This window comes from Leptopilina boulardi, unplaced genomic scaffold (genome assembly GCF_019393585.1).
Source record: "Leptopilina boulardi isolate dan_hultmark-lab unplaced genomic scaffold, ZJU_Lbou_2.1 LbouV2_70, whole genome shotgun sequence".
In the NCBI taxonomy this organism is placed as follows: Eukaryota; Metazoa; Arthropoda; class Insecta; order Hymenoptera; family Figitidae; genus Leptopilina; species Leptopilina boulardi.
In genome coordinates, this window is record NW_026138017.1 from 628098 (window position 1) to 650061 (window position 21964).

The following is a 21964-nucleotide window of genomic DNA, read 5'->3' on the forward strand; positions in this document are numbered from 1 at the left end:
TATATTGCCTTTGACACGAATAGAGACAAAATGTCAAGCGTAAAATAATATGAAGAATCGTATCAAGAAATACGATGAAACGCTTTATATAATTGACTCGAATATATATATATATATGACAAGTGTCATGTGCGCTCGGCCGATCGTGACACGGTACAATGGTACGTTTGACGTACAAATAACGAGGTTTTAATAAAGTGCGTCCCGACAAAACATGCCGCTTCTCGGTGTCGAATCCGTGTATAGTACTTGACAGTGCTTCAAGTGGACCAGGACAGAATTAAAACATCGGGACATCATCATTCTTTTAGATGATATTCCAAGAGTGTGCCTATATAGTTCTAGAGCATTCGAGAGTGGGTGAAAAAAAGGGGAGTATAGTTCCGGAGAGAGAGAGAGAAGGAAAAAAAAATCGGTAAAGATCAAAGCCTCCCCGGGGGTGACCAACGAACGACCGACATCGAAGGCTGTGTGTTGTGTTGCCTCCCTTTCGCATTCGCTTACACTCCAGCTCGCTCAAGTGGCATCAACTCGAATTGAGAAAAGGAATAAAGAACCCGCGGCCTCATGCGTAAAACGATGCCACTGCAAACAATCCCGATTTGTTTAGGTATAACAATCTCTCTCTTTTTTTTTCTCCTCCTCCTCCTTCTCTCATCTATATATAGGGATGCAAACGCTACTTCCCTCTTTCTCAATTTTTTTTTCCTTCTATCTCTGATCCTTCGTGATTTTTTTTTCCTTCCTTCCGCCAACCTTTTCCTTATGTATATATTTATTGTTATTTCCATTCCACAATTTGACTGACCAACCGAACCAATATCATGATTCTTTCCTCGATATCTATTCATACAATAACCGACCTTCACTCAAGGATAATAATTAGGCTTTATATTTATATTATATATAGTACTGTTTGAATTATCCTTCGCCAGAGTACAATCGGTATCAAGTTTAATTTTATATTTTTCCCCACTATTTATTTATTTTAACTATATAGAAATATAAATATAGGGTAATCAAAATATACCGAAACCGTCAAAAAAAAATTTCGATAATAAATATCGAAAGAAGTTTTGTGACACAAAATATAATAAATTTTTATCTGTTAATTGTTAATATAATATAATTTTAATTAAAAAATGTATTTCCTACCTTAAAAATCAACTGCCATTATATGTCCAAATGAAAATTCCAGCGTTGCTCTCGACCGATGATATATATATGGAAACACACACTCGCGATTAAAAATATTCCCGCAAATAAAACTGAAACAAAAAATAAATTTCTTTTTTTATTTTATAAAAATTTCGAACAAAAAAAAATTAATTAAATTACTATTTAAAAAAATAGTACTTCGCATACACGCGTACAACATATTTTGAAAATTAAAAATAAAATTTTAATATTTAAAAAATTGTATAAAAATGTAGTAACGCACCACATGACATGTGAGAATTAAAATAGAAAAAATAATAATTAAACGCACACGTTTAGAACAGGTCACAACACGAATTACAACTGATTTAGAATTAATTTTCTATTCTATATAGATTATAAAATTTATAGACTATCTTTGATTTATGACCTTAAATGTAAACAAATTGCACAGCGGACAATATTGTTTCAGTTTTTAAACTGATGCTATAGATATAAATAAATAATAAAAATTTTATTATTTATATATTAAAAATAATATTTTATATAGGGTGTGCATCAAAAGTCACAGAAAAAAATTGTTTACAATAAAAAAAAAACTAGTAACTTATCCAAACATTTTGAACCAATTTTTTTTTATTCAAAATTACTTTTTCTTTAATTTTTTTTTTCAATTGAAAAATCCGTGAAATATTCAAACGTCTCTAGGGACTGTATTTCTTAACAAATATTTTTTTTTTACTATTTTATTACTATTTTTCATTAAGAGGAAAAAATTACCAAAAATTTTCATTTTCACCATAGTGAAACAAAATTATTACAAATTGTAATGATTATGGCACCCTTAACCATATTCCAATAAACTTGGGAAATAAGAGATTTCGATGCTAAAGTTATTAATCCCATATACAATATATCTATATATTACGTGCGACAAATATATATAGGGGCCGCTATTCATCTTCCAAATTATCGTCAAATATATATATTAAAGACTACGAAATGGATTTTTCTCCAAAATAAATAATCTTTTTTAGAATCGCTAATTAATTTTTGAAAAATGATTTTTCATCTTATTTGCACGAATTGTATATATATATATATATATATATATATATATACTATGGAAAAAAATGTATGCATAAATTCCTTTGAAATTTATCGAGTCTTCTCCCTTTTACTCATGATTTTTTTTTTTTTATTCAACGAGCATCATTAAAATGGAATATCAAATGCGCCTTAAGTGTCATACAAACTCAGAGCGATAAACAGATTACTCTCGGGCGTAATCAGCCAATTACGACATCAGCATAGTGTCGTTCATCTCATCTCTCTCTCTCTCTCTTTCTCTATCTTTCTCCTCTTACGTATGACTTTTTTCAAAGATGAGGGATTATAAAAAAAAAGAAGAGATGAAAGAAAAAAAAAGATGCAGACTCGTTATCACCGTCTTAATCCGTAAAAATCCTTTCAACTTTATAATAGTCATACATCTTTATCTTCAAAAAAAAAAAAAAAAAATGGAAAAATGGTTTTTTGCACTCGCATATCTCTCATTCTTTTTTTTCTTTCAAATAAAATTTATTTTCAAATTGAATAAAAATCTTTCTTAATCCATTATTATTTAATCTGGTATTATTTAATCAACGTATTTGATTATTAATATAATGATAGATATTTTATTAATTTTATTACAATAGAATGAAATTAGTATTGATTATAATTGTAGATATGAAAATTATTGCAAAAGTCTAAAGTAGTGGTTCGTAGTCTAGTGGTTAGCGGTCTCAACTTGCGATTTGAAAGTCAGGGTTCGAGTCCGCACAGTGGTAGATTTTTTCAAAGACAGAATTTATTTGAATTGATTGTAGATTCAAATGGTAGTACCAGTCAACGGTAGTTTCGATCAAGGGTAGTTACAATCAATGGTGGTACCAATCTACAGTAGTTCCAAATAAATAGTAGTTCCAATCAATGGTACTTTCAATCAAATTGTGGTACCAATAAACGGTAGTTTCAATCAACAGTAGTTCCAAAAAATGGTAGTTCCAATCAAAGGTGGTACCATTCAACCATAGTTTCAATCAACGGTAATTTCAATAAATGGTAATTCTAAGCAATGCTGATTTTAAACAATGGTAGTTCCAATCAATGGTGGTACCAATCAACGGTAGTTCCCATAAATGGTTATTCTCATCAATGGTAGTTCCAACCAATGCTGGTATCAATCAACGGTAGTTCTAATAAATGGTAGTTCCAATAAATTGTAGTTCCAATCAAAGGTGCTACCAATCAACCGTAGTTCCAAAAAATGGTAGTTCCAATCAATGCTGGTATCAATCAATGGTAGTTCTAATAAATGGTAGTTCCAATAAATTGTAGTTCCAATCAAAGATGCTACCAATCAACCGTAGTTTCAATCAACAGTAGTTCCAAAAAATGGTAGTTATAATCATTGGTAGTTCCAATCAAAGGTGGTACCATTCAACTGTAGTTTCAATCAACGGTAGTTTCAATAAATGGTAGTTTCAATAAATGGTAGTTCCAATGAACGGTAGTATCAAGCGATGGTAGTTTTAAAGTACAGTAGTTTCAATTGACAGTACTTCTAAACGGTAAATTTTAATGAAAACAAAATTTACAAAACGTTTAGAAAGAATCCAAAAATAAAGAAAAATTTTATTAAAAAAAAACGTGAAATTGAAGCGGATTTTTTTTGGAATTACACAATTGTGCATCTGGGTGTCAAGTGAAAGGACGTAACAATTAGAATGGCAGAGCCAAAGACCAGGGTTTTCCATATTCATGGGAGATCAGCGCACGTTTAGTTTGTAGAGGGTTTTGCTGCTGGTGAGTTGATGTTAAGTTGATCAAAGAACGTCGACTGTGATCCAGAGGTCCTTACAGCCCCTACACGTTGATCCTTCTCTCTTTCTCTTTCTCTCTCTCTCTCTCTACTCCACAACGGACTTTTATCTTGTATAAACCGAGAGACTTGGTTATTCCTTTTTTTCAAATAATGACCCTCCTTTATTGTATACCTTTGCATTTTTGCATTTATAAATTTGCGCCCGTTTTTTTTTCTCCCAACCTATGAGAAAAATTCGAGTGAATACTTTTCAAAACAATATCACAAAAACTCTTGTACTAATTGGGTTTCTAACGCATCATATTTATTTTGCTCTTTAGGCAAATAAAATAAAAAAAATTATAAATTGCATCAGACCTTATTCCCCTATCAAAAATTGATAGGAGTACTGTCAATTTCTGTAGTAGTCTTCTAAACAATTTAAATCCAATTACAGTATGTAATTATATATATCCAATATAATTAATAATAAAATAATTTTGTTTTATAACATTAAATATAGTTTTCTCTTTTATTCCTTTTCTTTTTTTTTCAAATCGAAAAAAGAATGAAACATTCTCGCATATATAGAGGTGAGAAACAAATACAAACCAAGTTTGTAAAGCGCTTTGGACCATTTAATTACGCCTTGAAAAGGTTGGAAGGTCTGTAGGTGGGTGGCAGTCAAAGTCGGAATACTATACTTACTTCCGGTCTTGTGGGACATGGCCGTTTCTCCTGGCGTCGACGTCGCTAGTGCAAACATGAATATGAAAGGTTAAGTTGCCCCTTTGGCAAAGAGTAGAATTCCTGTCTGTTCATATATCTTTCCACGTTTCTACCTGTCTCTCTCTCTCTCTCTTTTTCTCTGTCTGTCTGTCTGTCTGTGATAAAATTTGCTTTTCTCTCATGATGTCAAGAGATTACCGCTAGCCAGCAAAGCCGCGACGACCATCACGTAGATTGAAACCACCCCTTCCCCTCTAACTCCTCTTTAAACCATCATCCTTTACGCAAAAAAAAATTCTCATTCCCTTTCATTCGTTATCTCATCTACAATTTAATCCATTTCAATCCGCTTTTTATTTAACACTTTTTTTCAATCTCGAGGTGAAAATTTTCCATTTGATATAAAAATTCACATCTAATTTTTATTTTAAAACAAAAATTTCTTAATTTTTAACCAATTTTTAAAATGATTCTTTTGCTTAAAAAAAAAAATTGTAACAGTTTTTATATAAAATTGAAAAATCTTATGAGGTAATGATAAAAAATTATTTTTTAAAAAAATTTTATTCAAGATAAAATTTATCATCCTTTTTTTGGGGATATTAATCTCAATTCTTAATTTACCAAAACGGCCTCTCAAATCGACTTGTGTTTACCATTTGCTATTTGCATTGCGGGGAAGTGGAAACCGAGAATAAAGTTTCGATTCCTCCTTGCCATATCTTATCATCCCTTCAAAGAGGATTTAAATCTAATTTTTAAATTATATCAAAAAAAAAAAAAAAAACATTTTATTCGCATTAAGATTATTTTATTTGTAATTTATTAAATAAATTATTTTTAATGATTTCCTTAAGTATTTTTTTAATATTCCAATAGGATATTACTGATATTCCAATAGGATATTACTGATATTCCAATGCTTTAAACATTCCAATATTCCTAATGATCCATAAAAATTATTTTCAGGTATTCCAATAGAATATATTCAATATTTTAACAAAATATAATTTCTATATTTCAAATATTACTAATGTTTCATAAGAGTATTTTCAATATTTTAATCGGATATTACTGGTATTCCAATACTCTAAACATTCAAATATTCCTAATGTTCCATAAAAACATTTTCAATATTCCAACAGAATATTAAAATTATTTCAGGGAAATACTTTCTACATTCGAATATTCCTAATGTTCCATAAGAGTATTTTCAATATTCCAATTGGATATTACTGGTATTCCAATACTCTAAACATTCAAATATTCCTAATGTTCCATAAAAACATTTTCAATATTCCAACAGAATATTAAAATTATTTCAGGGAAATACTTTCTACATTCCAATATTCCTAATGTTCCATGAGAGTATTTTCAATATTCCAATTGGATATTACTGGTATTCCAATATTCCTAATGTTCCATAAAAGAATTTTCAATATTCCAATTGGATATTACTGATATTCCAGTACTCTAAACATTAAAATATTCCTACTATTCCAGAAGAGTATTTACAATATTCCAATTTGATATTACTGATATTCCTAATGTTTCATAAGAGTATTTTCAATATTCCAATAAAAAATACCCGAGCATAGCCATTCTATATTCCTTTGGAATATTTTCTATATTCCTTTGGAAAATTTTCTATATTCCTTTGGAATATTTTCTATATTCCTTTGGAATTTTTCTATATTCCTATGGAATATTTTGTATATTCCTTTGGAATTTTTTTCAGCGAAGCTTCAAAAAGGAATTAATAAAAAAAAATTGTGCAATATTTAAATAAAATATATTTCTAATATTCCAATGAAATATTTTCAAAATAATTTTTGCTACAAAATTAATTTTTTTATCCATATATTTTAATAAAGAAAAATCTGAAAATATTCATAAGTATTTATAGAAAGGAATAAATTTCATAATCAATGATTTTATTTTTATAGGTGAGATTTTGAAATGCGGGCAGAAAAGTCGAAGCTGTCAGATTTCATTGATTTTGACATGCGAATTACATAACTTTTTACTGTAATCTAAAATCGCACCCTCATATGTGGGCTTTCACAATAATAAAAAGAAATCTAACGCGTTTCAATATACCTGTCCCTTTTTTTTCTTTTTTTTGAAAGCGAATTTCTCTGTGTCAAAAGTACAAGTAGGTGAATCGTACAAGACGATTTTTAGTATATATATGTATATATAGTTGAAGTGGAAGTTTCTTTGAGTCTTGAATCGACCCATTTCAACACATTGGCCCTTGAATTATAGGATTATCATTATTACCGGTAACTATCTACGAACAAGCCGACTACATATATTTATGACGTCAGATACCATTGAGAAATAACGTCTGTTATAAGAAGATTACTTTTTTGGGGTTGCGCACCTAATCCAAGTTTCCTCAGATTTGCTCGTCAACAGATTATAAGCAAACAGTGAAAAAAAAAATCCCTAAATATTCCAAACATTTATTATTCGATTATTCGATAATTCGAAAATTCAAGTATTCAATAAAAAAAGTTATTAAATAATTTTAAGGGCACATTTTTCATTCCAATTGAAATTTTAATAATTTAAAAAAAAATTTAATTTCAATTATAATTATTTTTAAAAAAATTATATTTTAATTTAATAAATTTAATAAATAATATTAATAATTTAATGAAATCTTCCCAGGAGGATTCAAGAAATATATATATTTTTTGTAATATTCCCTCTTGTAAATTAAATAAAAATTACACGAATATATCAGTAATAATAAAATAATGTTCTTAAAAATAGTTTTATCATTTATTGGAAAAATATTCCAAGAATAAATATTTTGAATTAATATTTTTAAGAAAGGATATTTCTAATATATTTTCAAGAAACATAAAAAAAATATTCCAAGGGTAGAGCGTTTGAATTTCAACATCATCCCTTATGTGGGGTTTGATGCCGCCATCTGTATTGGGGTGTTTAGTACTAAATTTCCTATTCTCTCTTGATGGTAACAAACCCTCAATAAAACTCAAAAATAAATATTTAAAAAAAAAATTGATTCTCCTTTTTTGTTATTATTATGTTTTATAATTAAATATTTTATTTTCAAATTAATAAATGTAAATAATTTTTCATTTACTGTTGTAGTAAAAATCTACTTCATTGATAAATGATAACTTACCATTGAAATTATCAATAGTCGATAAAGAGGAAATTTATTTCTACATTTAACAGCAGTAGAAAAATACTTTTGATAAATCTTTAACAACAGTGGGAAAAATAGAATTTATTAAAAATTCATTGATTTTACATTTTTAAGAAAATTTGTCGTAGAAAAAAAAACCTTTTATATTTGAATTTGATAAAAATTCCTTATAAATTATTATTGATAAATAAAAAATGCAAAAAAACATTTTTATATTATAGTCTAAATTATGTTAAAAAAATTTTTTTTATATTGTTTTATTACAATTTATTTCTTTAATTCTTATATTATTTTTAAATGTGAAAATTATTATAAATTACTATTATTATCGGTATAATAAAAAAAAAATTCCATTTAAAAAGATATGACATTTAGAGCAAGACAAATATCGATAATGTCTTGAAATAAATGAAATTATCAAGATTAACGAAATTAACGATGACACAAAAGGAAAAATGTGAACTGCAAAACGAAATTTTGATCATTCAAGCAAAAAATTATATTTGAAAAAAAAATGGTGTTAAGGAACAGAGGTGACAGAGGGAGTATTTTCTATCAAATCTTCAATATGTATATATACTATATATATGGGACAGGATCCATATCGCCCCTCCCTCCTTCCTCTTATCCTCTATAGAAATTTAAATAAATATCAAGTTTTTACAAAAGTCACGTAAGTGCAAAAAGTTTTCAGTGAAACAAATAACATAACGAAATCGAAGAAAAGAAGAAAAAAAAATAACATTTGAAAAAGGCTAAAAAAAAAGGAAGAAAACAAGAGAGAGAGAGAGAGAGAGAGAGAGAGAGAGAGAGAGAGAGAGAGAGAGAGAGAGAGAGAGAGAGAGAGAGAGAGAATAATGAAAATTGAAAAAAGCAAATAAGGCAAAAAAAAAAGAACGAACATTCTTGAAAAATGAAACAAACTGAAAGAAATAGAACTGGAAAAAGGGAAGATTAGAAAAAAAAGAAAATATAATCCATACACAGAGATAAAACAGTATTAGAAAAGAAAAAGATAATTAATTGAAAGAGAGAGAGAGGGACAACATTAATTAAATGCGACTATTTTTTTAAAAAAAGAAAAATGTTAAACAATATAAAAAAACAGAATAGACAAAATTTACCAATGCTTTAAAAAAAAAGAAAAAGATGGACAATATCGAAAAAAGAAAAATATTTTTTAGAAAAATAAATAAAGAAAATAAAATTGATCTCTTTAAATCCTCTACGTTTAATAATTGTGAAAAAATAGAAAAAAAAAGTTTTATCTGAAAAAATAAATTATGTCAATAAGAAAATAAATTTTTTAATTGAAAAAAGTATATATATATATATATATATATATATATAATATGAGAACACAATTTTTAAAAAAAAGAAAAAATAAAACTTGCATAAAAAGGAAAAAAAAATTTAATGAGAAGAGAGGCGAAAGGAATATAATTAAAAATTAAAAGGAAAGTGAGAGAGAGAAATAAAAAGAAAAAAAAGAAAATTGCATAAAATCAACAAAGGCAAGATGTATATAATGCTCTAATCTAATAAATAACATATAGTTAAAATAAAATATAAAAAAAAGAAATTAATCAAAAATTCTACAAAATTTATTTTCTAAATTTTAAATATATTCATATTTTTTTATATAGGTTTATAGAAAAATCCAATTTATTTAATTCGCCTTTTTATCATTCATTCTTTAAGGAAATTCTCATAATTTTCTTTTTTTTTTTTTTTTTTTGATAAAAAATAGAAATTCTATTTTTATATTTATCAAATGTAATCCTAAATTTCAACGTTCAAGAGATGTAATTTTCCATAATGTAGAATAGGAAGGGGAAATTATGTTGGCATAATTAATTAGTAGTCGCTGGGAATTCATATTGTATTGAATTACTACAATTTAATTATAGAGCACTACTTAGTTTTCCATTCATGGAATTAGAACATATAAATATATATTAAAAATTAAAAATAAATATGAAAAAATCTAATGAGATACTAAATTATACTCGAGTATATAAAATAAAAATATAATTTCATATGAATCACTATAAATTAAAGTGATTCCTTAGCAGTGCAAAATTACTACCAAATAATTTTTTTAAAAAAAAATGTTTAATTAAATATTCAATATTATTTTAATGAATATATTTTTTTTTTAATTCCAAGTAAATTTCTGTGGAATATTCAACGAACTATTTCATTGAAATATTTTGGAATATTCTAGGAGTATTAAATATTCGGGAATATTTTTAAATATTAGAGAAATATGAGATAGTTTCAAGAATATTTAAAAAATATCAAATATTTTTCGATATTGCAAGAATATTTAAAGAATATCAAATATTTTTCGATATTCCAAGAATATTTAAAGAATATGAAATATTATTCGATATTTCAAGAATATTTAAAGAATATTTCTTTAAAATATTCCAGAATATGAAATATTTGTGGATATTCGAAGAATATTCAAAGAATGTGAGATATTTTTGAATATTCCAAGAAAATTTCTTTGAAATATTTTTAAAAATTCTAAAAATATTCAAGGAATATGAAATATTTGTTGATATTCTCAGAATATTTAAAGAATATCAAATATTATTCGATATTGCAAGAATATTTAAAGAATATCAAATATTTTTCGATATTTCAAGAATATTTAAAGAATATGAAATATTATTCGATATTCCAAGAATATTTAAAGAATATTTCTTTAAAATATTCCAGAATATGAAATATTTGTGGATATTCGAAGAATATTCAAAGAATGTGAGATATTTTTGAATATTCCAAGAAAATTTCTTTGAAATATTTAAAAATATTCTAAAAATATTCAAGGAATATGAAATATTTGTTGATATTCCAAGAATATTTAAATAATATGAAATTTTTCCCGATATTCCAAAAATATTTCTTCGAAATATTTCAGAATATTAAAAAATATCCAAGATTATTTAAATATGAGATAATTTTGAATATTCTAAGAGTAATTTCTTTGAGATGCTCCACAATATTAAATGAATATAAAGTATTTTTTGATATTCCAAGAATAATTAAAATAAAATATTTTTAAAATCTTTCCAAGTATTCAAAAATATTCAAAAGCATTTGAAAATTAAAAAAAAATTAATTAAAATTTTGCGAGAAACTGAAAACAAATTATTGATTAAAAAATAACAAAAAATGAAATCATCTCTGTATACCAACACGCTCAATATTGATAAAAATCACATACTCTGGGATATTGAATACAAAATATAATTCTTTTTTTTTTTTTGTTTTAATTCGTAAACCTTTCTTCATTCTCTGCCAAGGCTATATAATCAGCTGTAAAGAATAATTTATCAGTACGTGCAGATTGACATTCATGATAAAATAAAAAAATTTGATTTCGTGCTAAGTTACTATAGTCACTTTTATTCTCAAGAGTTTCCTGTCAATGTGAATGATAATATATATATATTTTTTTTCATCATTATGAAACTAGTATGTGTATAAACTTCATTTTGAAAGATATATGTTTAATAAAGTTTGTAAAAATTTCCTTGTGACGTTAAAAAATATTAATTTTTTTTTTTTGTTTGTAAACAAAAAGGTCGTATGTCATATTATTTGCCACATAAGGGGATTTCCTTAAAATTGCTAAACTTTTCCTCATCGTATGAGTAAAATTAATTTTTAAATTACGTTTCATAAAATAATTATATTGTTATCTGGCTCACTTGCGTTTTTATCTATTTATGTGAGAATTTTCTCATCTCTTGCACAGTAATTTTTGTGATGTCATACATTCTAAAGCATTTCATTTCATAGAGGACTTATATATATTTATTGTTTTGTTAAAGTATATTATTTCGACTTTCGTGGATATATATATAAATATAGGCAAGTGGTTATAGTGTTCTTGTTCTTATTTCTTCTATACATATATACCAATAATAATTGTTGGCAAATGCATTTTCACCACAAAATAATTAATTAAAAACTCATTCGCAGTTACAGTCTCCAATTAACGCAACTGCTTTTGGCTTTAATTTTCTCTTTTTCAAACCGCAGAATAAAGCTATTAGTATACAATTTCTATCTCTCTAGTCTGATTTTTAAATTACTACTAAGTTATAGAAAGTTTCTTATTTTTTTTTTTTTTTATGCATAAGTATATCATTATTCTGTTATCAAGTTTCATCAATTATCATATTTTTATCAGATTATATTTTATCGTTTTATTTTTATTTTCATTTAATTTCTCTTAGTTAAACAATAGTGATTTTGTTTTTTATTTATTTTATAAATTTTTATTATTATTTATATTTTATTAATAATTATTATTTATTTTATTAATTGTTATTATAATTATTTTTTATTATAATTTATTAGTAATTATAGTTCTAAATTCTAAATAAATTGATATTTAAAAAGAAATATCAAATTCGTTAAATTCCTTTTGGTTAAAAATTTGTAAAAATTTAAGCAATGCTTTAAAAAAAAAACCACCTCTGGAAATATTTGACAAAGAGTAAGTGTACTCACTATTTTTCTGTTTGTAATTTACTTTTATTTTCTTGCTATTTTATTTCTTTTCCCTTTTATGTATCCACATTTCGAGCTTGACATTCCAGGACATCGTTATTGGGCAATATTTCGCTTAGAAACTCATTCACTGCTTTTTTTTTTTTAATACTCAAAACATTTATTTTTACTGTTACATATTGTAAACTATCATGGATATTATTCAAATATCAATTTTCTGATATTTTCAATATAAAACTACTTCGTCAATTATAAAAATAAATAATTTTTTAAATAAATATTTAATATGAAATATTGAATAGTTAAATTATTGTTTTAATTAATCATTAAATTTAATTGTTATAATTGTTATCAGACAATATTTGTTTAATATTGTTTAATTTACATATATATGAAAATAATTATTTTAAATGATTTTACATATATCGATATATATATATATAGATGCATCGTAAATAATGTTTATTACACATTTTCAGACAATGGAGTTCGATCATGAAGAGCCAAAGGGAAAATCTGATTGGACATTTGGTAGGATTTGTCTTTCACTGGTAAATTTAGTAAATCACATAATGATAGGATTTTTAACAATTTATATTATCTACTTGGGACGTAATTTATCAAATAATACAAATCTTCATGCGGTATTGTCAACAGTTGGTGTAAGTAAAAAAAAAAAAATTTTTTTTATATAAATAATTTTAAAAAATATTTTTTTTTTCATTTATTTCCCTTGTTTAATGAACTAAAAAAAAATAATATTCCTATCCTCATATTATTGTCTTCGTAAAATAATATAAAGAAGCTTTGATCGGAAATACTTGAAATTTTTTAATCTTTCCATTTGATGAACTACGATAATAAGAATTGCAGCAGGTATGCTATGAATTTAAAAAGTGAAAGAGAAGAATTTTCTATTCTTCTATTCGAAAAACGATTTTATAAAGTAGATCAATAAAGAACAAGCTAATAAGTGAGAAGTTATAACTCAAAAAACTAAAATTAAAAAAAAAAGCTTACGAAATTTATAACATTTTTTTTAAATTAAGTAAAAAAAAATAAAGTGATACAAAAAATCAATAAAATTTTTTTCCAACTTCCAAAGTTTGTGAATCTAAATGTACACATTTATAAATAAAAAAAAAAAAAAAAAAAAAAAACGTGAATATTTCTATAGTTTCATATATGGTAAAATGTGAATAAAAGTTTCTTGAATTAAATATCACACAGGATTTGTCATATTCTTTTCTTTATCTTCTTTTCTTGGGGGATTTTTCTTTTATAAATATCTCATACGCTGACAAAGTTTCTTTTTTTTCTCTCTCTATTTGAATAATATATCAATATCTAAAAGTGAAACACAACCACACTATAAATCTGATAATCGATATTCAACATTAATTTTTTATCATATATATATATATATATATAACGTATAAACTCGCGTATGAAGCGTTATTCAAATATATATATATATTAAATATAATAAAATACAAATAAAAGTTTATGACTCATGTTTAATTGTCAAACAAATAATTCAGTTTTGTCTCCTTTTAAACTAAAATCTTAATTAAACCTTGGCAATTTAAATTTACGGTTCGCTTAAAGAGAGAAATAACCGCTACGCTACACTATGTTTGTGTACTATATAATTTAATGTAATTTAATTAAAATGTAAATTTGCGTGAAAATTGTCCTTTGTGTTGTGCGAATAAAATAATTGATTGACTTAAAATTTCTTTTTACAAATTCATTTATAATATAATAATGTGTGTTGAGATAGAGAGAAAAAAGAGTTTTTAAATTCCAATGAATGCACACATTGTTTTCAAATGCATGTCAAAAAAAAAAATTCAAATGAAATATTTATTCATAAATGTAATATATTTTACTATATATTAAAATTTGCCCACCATTCTAAAAGATATTTTGTTTCATACATTGTTCAATATTAACTATAGTATAATAATTTTTTAATTTATTTATTGACATTAAACAAAGAAGCACAAAACAAGAAAAATAAACGAAATTCCAATAATGAATATAATACTTTCATATATATATATGAATATATATATATATATATATATATATATATATATATATATTGATGAACAATAAAAAATTATTTTTTTAAATTTTAATTGAAAATAAATTTCAAAGGATTATTTTTTAATTAAAATTTAGAATTTTCTTTGGTTCACATTTAGGCAAGCAATTAGCAGATACAATATTTTTTATATACAATTTTTGTGCACAGGACCGTAAATTATTCTTTTCAAATTTGACGCTTATTTCGTTCTACTATTTGGAATATCTTATTTAAATATTTAGAATATTTCAATTAAATATTTAGAATATTTATTTAAATACTTGGAATATTTCAATTACATTTTTGGAATATTCATTCAAATGTTTAGAATATATCAGCTAAATATTTGGAATATTTCAATTAAATATTTGGAATATTCATTTAAATATTTGGAACATTTAGCAATATTTGAAATATTCATTTAAATATTCGGAATATTAATTTAAATATTTGAAATATTTAGTAATATTTGAAATATTCATTTAAATATTTTAAATATTTAGTAATATTTGGAATATTCATTTAAATATTTGGAATATTTATTTAAATATTCAAAATACTTAAATTAATTATTTAGAATATTTGAATTAAATATTTGTAATACTTTAATTAAATATTTGGAATATTTGAAATATTCATTTAAATATTTGAAATATTTAGTGATACTTCAATTTAATATTTGGAATATTAATTTAAACATTTGGAATATTCATTTAAATATTTGGAATATATCAATTAAATATTTGGAATATTTCAATTAAATATTTGGAAAATTCATTTAAATATTTGGAACATTTAGCAATATTTGGAATATTCATTTAAATATTCGTAATATTTATTTAAATATTTGGAATACATCAATTAATCATTTGGAATATTCATTTAAATATTCGGAATATTTTTTTAATTATTTGGAATATTTCAATTAAATCTTTGGAATATTTAGTAATATTTGAAATATTAATTTAAATATTTGAAATATTTTGTAATATTTAGAATATTCATTTAAATATTTGGAATACATCAATTAATTATTTGGAATATTTTAATTAAATATTTGGAATATTAATTTAAATATTGGGAATATTTATTTAATTATTTGGAATATTTTAATTAAATATTTGGAATATTAATTTAAATATTTGAAATATTTAGTAATATTTGAAATATTCATTTAAATACTTGGAATACTTAAATGAAATATTTGGAATACATCAATTGAATATATCTTTTATTGAAAAATTTAATTAAAATTTATCTAGAATATTCCAAAAAAATTCTTTGGAATTGAAGTTTCATTGAAACGTATCTGGAATATTCCTAACAAATATTCCATCCATTTTTCAGATGTGTATATAAATATTCTACATCAAAAATCTTCAGCTAAAAATATATTGCAAAAAATTGATTTTTTCTTTATTTTCCAATAAAATTCAAACATTCTTGAATACTCCAAAATATTCCAAATTCTTTAATATTTTTCCTGTAAAGTTAATTTTATCTCAATTTTTTATTATTGAAATTAAGAAAAAATTAACTTATTAAATTGTATTTTATTATATAAAAAAAAAAAATTGAATTCAAAAGTTAATTTTCACTTCATTTTTCTAGGATCACAAGTATATTGAATGAAAATAGTAAATATAAATTGTTTATTTAAAATATTGATCTTTTCTATATATGTATGTATGTAAATTGAATCTGTGCATGAGAAGAGAAAGAAAAAGAGAGAGAGATGGATTTTGTTGATTTTTTAAAGGGAAAAAATATTTTATATATAAAAACGATCACGAATAGTCTTTTCAATTGACATAAGGTCACTGTTTTGTTATTTACATAAGTTCACTCACTCACAGTTTAATGTAAACAAATTGCACGAGTCAACGTATGGATAGTAGGAAATGGTTGCACTGCGCACCAGTATAATGTAAACAACCACAGTGCCAGAGGCTATCCTAGCCTGGTAGAAATCGTAAGTCTACTTGCAAAGCTATTTCCGTGCTACTGCTCCATAAACGTGCAAGATAAAGAAAATACTCAAGACAAAATGTTTAAAAGCCTTACGGCTTAATATAAAAACATTTTTAATGAAAATAATCATTTTATATATACTTATCAATTTTCACTCATTTTCGAAATTAATTAATTTTTTTTTTATGTTCAAATTTTTGTGGTTTTTTTTTTCATCCTATTTGACTAGGTAAATTGGAAAATAGACAAATATTTCCAATATTAATAATAATATTTATAATATTTAAAATATTTATAATAATATTTATTTATATTCTAAAAATAGAAAAAAGTCATTTAAATAATTTTTTTTTACTCATTTTTCATAATTGACATTGAATTCCACTTCTTAAATAGAATAAAAAGTATGCGCGCAAAGAAAAAAAGAAATGCTAAAATCTCTGTAAATTGCTTTCATTTATAGAGCAGTAATCTTTATTTTAGAGAAATAATTTTTGAAAGGAATATTTTCATCAAAGAGAAAAAAATTAAGTCATATATTTTAATTCAAATAGAAAAATAAATATATCTTCTTTTTCAGATGAATAAAAAAAATAAATAAATAATGTGAAAATAATAAATTTATCACTGGAAGATTTCTCTCAGATTTTTTTTCACAAACAAACAAAAAATTTAATTCTATTTTTTATTTCATTTTTTTTCTAATACTATTTTAGTACAGATTTTATTTCACTTTCTATATCTATCTATATATATATATATATATATATATATATATATATATATATATATATATATATATATATATATACTTGACTATTTTCTTTTTTCATTTCCGATGGCAGCGAAGTCTTGGAAAATTTGACAAGTCTTGAAGAAATATGTAAGGACCAATTTTATGTGTCATTTTTCGCAACAGATGCTCGGACTAGATTTCAAGCATGAAAGGATAAAGTAGCGAAAATATTTACTCAATCCGGTGACAGCTTATCAATAAAGCAAACTTTTTTTTTTCTTTTTTTTTTGCGCGCATACCCTCCCCTCTTTTTTTTTAAAAAAGTATTTGAAAATCGACAGCTGCACTGCGTGTGATGAATATTAACATATTTTCAAGCAGTATGCACAACAAAAAAAGTAAAAAAAAAAATAAATAAATAAATAAACTCAAAGGAAAAGTTATTTTATTTTCTTTGTTTTTCCCCCCTAATTCGATTAAACTTGTTGAGAGAACAAGTTAACTGGGTCTGCGAAAGGCGTTTAAATCTTTAATTACTTAATACTTCATGTTTTTCTTTGAACAATTTTAATTGGAATTTATAGTGGAAAAAAAAATTATTTTTATGAAATTTTTTCCTTATAATATAATTCTATTTTTATTAATTTTAATACTCACACAGTATTCAATTGGAATTAAAGAATATCTAAAAAAAATTTTTTTTTAGTTGAATATTGAATAATATTAAAGAATACTTTTTGAAATAATTCAAAAAAAATATTTTTGTAAAAAAAATGCAATAAAATATTATTCTGAAATATTTCTACAATATTTATTTTCTGGAATATTTTTCAGCAATATTTAAATATTAAATGATATTAAAGAATACTTTTTGAAATATTTCAAAAAAAAAATATATTTTTGAAAAAAAAATTCAATGAAATATTATTCTAAAATATTTCTACAATATTTAATTTCTGGAATATTTTTCAGCAATATTTAAAGTAATACCTTTTTAATATTTTGTGCGAATATTCCAAAAATATTTTTGGGAAAAATTCTATAAATCATATTTAGTTTGGAATTTTTGTACAATATTTATTTCTAAAATATTTTTTCTAGCAATAATAAATAATATTATTCTTTGGAAATATTCCAAAAATAATTTTTAGGAAAAAAATAAATGAATATTATTTTGGAATATTCTTAGAATAATTTTTATTAATATTTATAAAAATATTTTGGAATAATTTTTGAAATATTCCAAAAATATTTTTGAAAAAAAATTCCATGAATATTAACATGGAATATTCCTGTAACATTCTTATGAATTCCTAGAATTTTTTCAGTAATATTTAAAGAATATTTTGAAATATTTTTTAAAATATTCCAAGAAGGTATTTATTATTGTTATCATTATTATTATTATTATTATTATTATTATTATTATTATTATTATCATTATTATTATTATTTTTGCAATATTCTCGTCTTCTTAAAAAAAATGTACCAAAGATTTTGCCAAAAAAAATTTCTCAACTACTTTCATCTTATGACTTTCAATTTTAATTACCTACTTTTCTAGTTAATTTTCTCGCACTAAAAACTTGATAAAAAGTTGAACACCGAATAAATATTTGTTCAAGTTCAATATTTGTTTGGGGTGGTTTTTTTTTTTTTTTTTTTTTTTGAAAAATAAAATGATACACGTCTAACAGTGTGAATCAAGTTGCCAATATAAAGATTATATCAAAAGAATGATATTCACCCTCCGCGAGAAAAATTGTAGGGAAAAAAAAACAAATTTAAGAAAAATATCTCAATCCACGTGTGATTTGACAATTAATTTTTGTTTTTTTAATTTTTCAAATTAGAAAAATTAAATTGAAAAAAATTCTCGGAAAATTTGTTTTTATTTTTTTTTCCTCCATTTTTAATACACCTTCCCATTTGATTAAAATTAATTTTGCTGCTGCTTTCGTTTTTTTTTTTTTTTTTTTTTTTTTCTTTTTTTGTAAAAGTATTTGACGTTCTGACACTACTTTTCAGTACGTTCTTTTGATGTCCGAAGCCATAGTCGTTCTCGCTGAGGAAAATCTTTGGACAAACTTTCTATCACGTCAAGTAAGCAAGTACATTCACTGGATTTTACAAGTTGGAGCTGCAGTTTTCATTATCGTTGGAGTTGGTGTAAAATATGATAAAAAAGAAAATCATTTCCTCTCAACTCATGCTATTACCGGGATCATTTCTGTTGGTCTGATAATATTTGTCGCTTTAACGGGAATTTTTGCATTAAACTCAGTGAAATTGAGACGTATTATAAAGCCAGTGTTATTTAAATTAATTCACAATATTTTTGGTATTGGATGTTTTGTTATTGGTATGACATCATTATTATATGGTTATGAGAAAAAATGGATGAAAGTAAATGCATCTTATGAAATGAATTTAACTTGTGTAATATTAACATACGCGATTACAGTGTTTTCCCTTGTTGGAGCTTTGAGTTCTCTCTGTAACCAACTTGGTATAATCAGATAAATAAGTTAATTTCGAAGAAGAAAAAAAAAATGATATCATATAATGTTTACGAGACATATAATAACTTTTGAAAGCAAGTGTATCTCACGCTGAATAAGAAGCAACTTTAAAACCACCCCCTCCCCCCCATCCCCCTTGGCATGAAGTGGTTCCATAAAAATTTTCATGCTACTATGTAAAGCTTGTCTACTCAAGGGTTTAAGGAAGAGAAATTTCAAAAAGTCTTTTTTGAATATGAATTCCCCTATTATTAAACAAGAACACTTTCTTGAAAAACATTTCTTTTTTTTTCATCATTTTTCTCAATACAAAACAAATCTTTAAATTATTTTTCGTTTTCTTTTGAAGATTAATTTTTTTTTATCATTATTATTAATATTATTATTATTACGCATTAGTACCTTTTATTATTATTAAAATCGAAAAAATATTTTTTTTAATAACAAATTTCTTGCTGTAATAAAAACTTTATTTTCCCTTGTAATAAAATTTTTTCCAAACAAGTAAAAAATTTTTATATAAATAAAATAAGGAGAATTTTTTTTTTTTTTTTTGAAAGAAGAAAAGAAAAATAGTTTTATTTTCATTAAAATCTTTTTGTATAAAAATTTTTTCAAATCACTTTCAATCGTCTTAATTCAATTATAAAAGGACTCTTAACGTTATTTTTATACAAAATGAAAATAAAAAAATATTTTAAAAAATTCCACGTTCTTTATTATATAATAAAACAGAATGTTTTAATTACACTATATATATATATATATAGTAAAATCTTGATTATATTTATAATTAGAAGAAAAAGGGTTTTTATTCTTATTATTGTAATATACAAAAGAAATTTTATTACAAGATACTTCATCAAGTATGAAAGAGAGAATAGTCTTTTTGAATTTTTTTTTAATTAAACATTTAATTTAGAAGTAAAATAAATGTCTTTGAAAAAAAAATATTCAGTTTACAAAACTATAAATTTCATTTCATCCAAACGGAAGTATTTCATTTTATAAAAATTCTTCGCATATGACAAAAGAAATTTATAATTAAGCCTTAGCGTTTTAAATCATTAATAAACAAATTTATATATATATATATATATATATATATATATATATATATATATATTTATAACTGAGTGACAAAAAGTGAATTGTACAGTATAATTTATTAAAAAAAATTTTAAAATATGTAAATTTTAGAATATAGTGAAAATTATGATCAAATAAAATGATGAAAAATTTCAATTAAACTTTATTGTTTATAAATGAATAATAAATATTCATTTATTTAATAAAATATTCAATAGATATTGAATTAATTAATAAATTAAGTTTTAATATATATATATATATATATATATATATATATATATATATATATATATATATATTAGTTTAATAATTATTTAATTAATATTGAATTATGTATAATAAACATTGATATTATGAATGTTATTGTATTATTGTTTCAATAAAAATATAAAAACTAATAATGAAACTCTGATTGTTGAAAAATATTCATTACGGTTTTAAAGTTATCCCTTTATCGAGCTATTTATGATTAAAATTTGTATTTACTGAATTGAACATTGTATACGCTTTTGACTTTGTATTTCATTTCAAAAACATTTTCCAACGCAAAAGCCATGAAATATAATTTGCAGTTTACACTCAAAATAAATTTAAATATCTCACTGGGAAATTACTCACTCGAAAATGGCAAGTACACAGTCAATTTACTTATTTTTTTTTTCAAATCTTATTATTATACTAATAACATTAATAATTTTGTTTTCCAAAAAAAAAAATACTACGGAAAACATTTTTAATCTAATGTAATTGAAAATTATGTTTTATCAATAAAAAAAAACATCTATATAATATTTTTTTCTATAAAATATTTATATCTTCTGGTTAATTTATGAAAAAATATTCTAAAATGAAAAATAATTACACCTATTTCTGTAAAAATACATTTCACACACGATTTATGAACTTTGAAATGTTCATAAATTATGAAAAATATCATCTATTTTTTTATCTTCAATTTCTTTTTTTTTCGATAGGCCATACATATGAAGAAATTTCTTTGGCTTTATGATCATCGAGAATGTCACACAGCTGTATAAAACCTTTTTTTATAGAATCGTAACTTGTTTCCATAAATTTCTTGATAAAATGTCTCACATTC

General features: G+C 23.5%; 2 protein-coding genes across 4 annotated transcripts in view; one reads left to right on the forward strand and one right to left on the reverse strand.

Moving 5' to 3' along the window:
• LOC127290551 (zwei Ig domain protein zig-8-like) overlaps positions 1–21964 on the reverse strand; it is a 171003-nt gene that overhangs the window by 60396 nt on the left and 88643 nt on the right. For both annotated transcript variants that reach the window (XR_007844379.1, XR_007844380.1), the window contains one exon: positions 1156–1268. The gene's annotated coding sequence lies outside the window, so the exon portion shown is untranslated. The remainder of the gene's footprint in view (positions 1–1155; positions 1269–21964) is intronic.
• LOC127290554 (uncharacterized) lies at positions 11419–20418 on the forward strand. Of its 2 annotated transcripts, none has more exons than XM_051319227.1 (3): positions 11419–11807; positions 12932–13114; positions 19280–20416. In XM_051319227.1, exons 2-3 carry the CDS (start codon positions 12935–12937, stop codon positions 19772–19774), a joined length of 675 nt encoding a protein of 224 aa, XP_051175184.1. In that variant the 5' UTR covers positions 11419–11807; positions 12932–12934; the 3' UTR covers positions 19775–20416. The 2 variants fall into 2 exon arrangements, with proteins under 2 accessions (XP_051175184.1, XP_051175185.1); XM_051319228.1 differs by lacking the exon at positions 11419–11807 and adding an exon at positions 12321–12438 and having other exon boundaries at positions 19280–20418.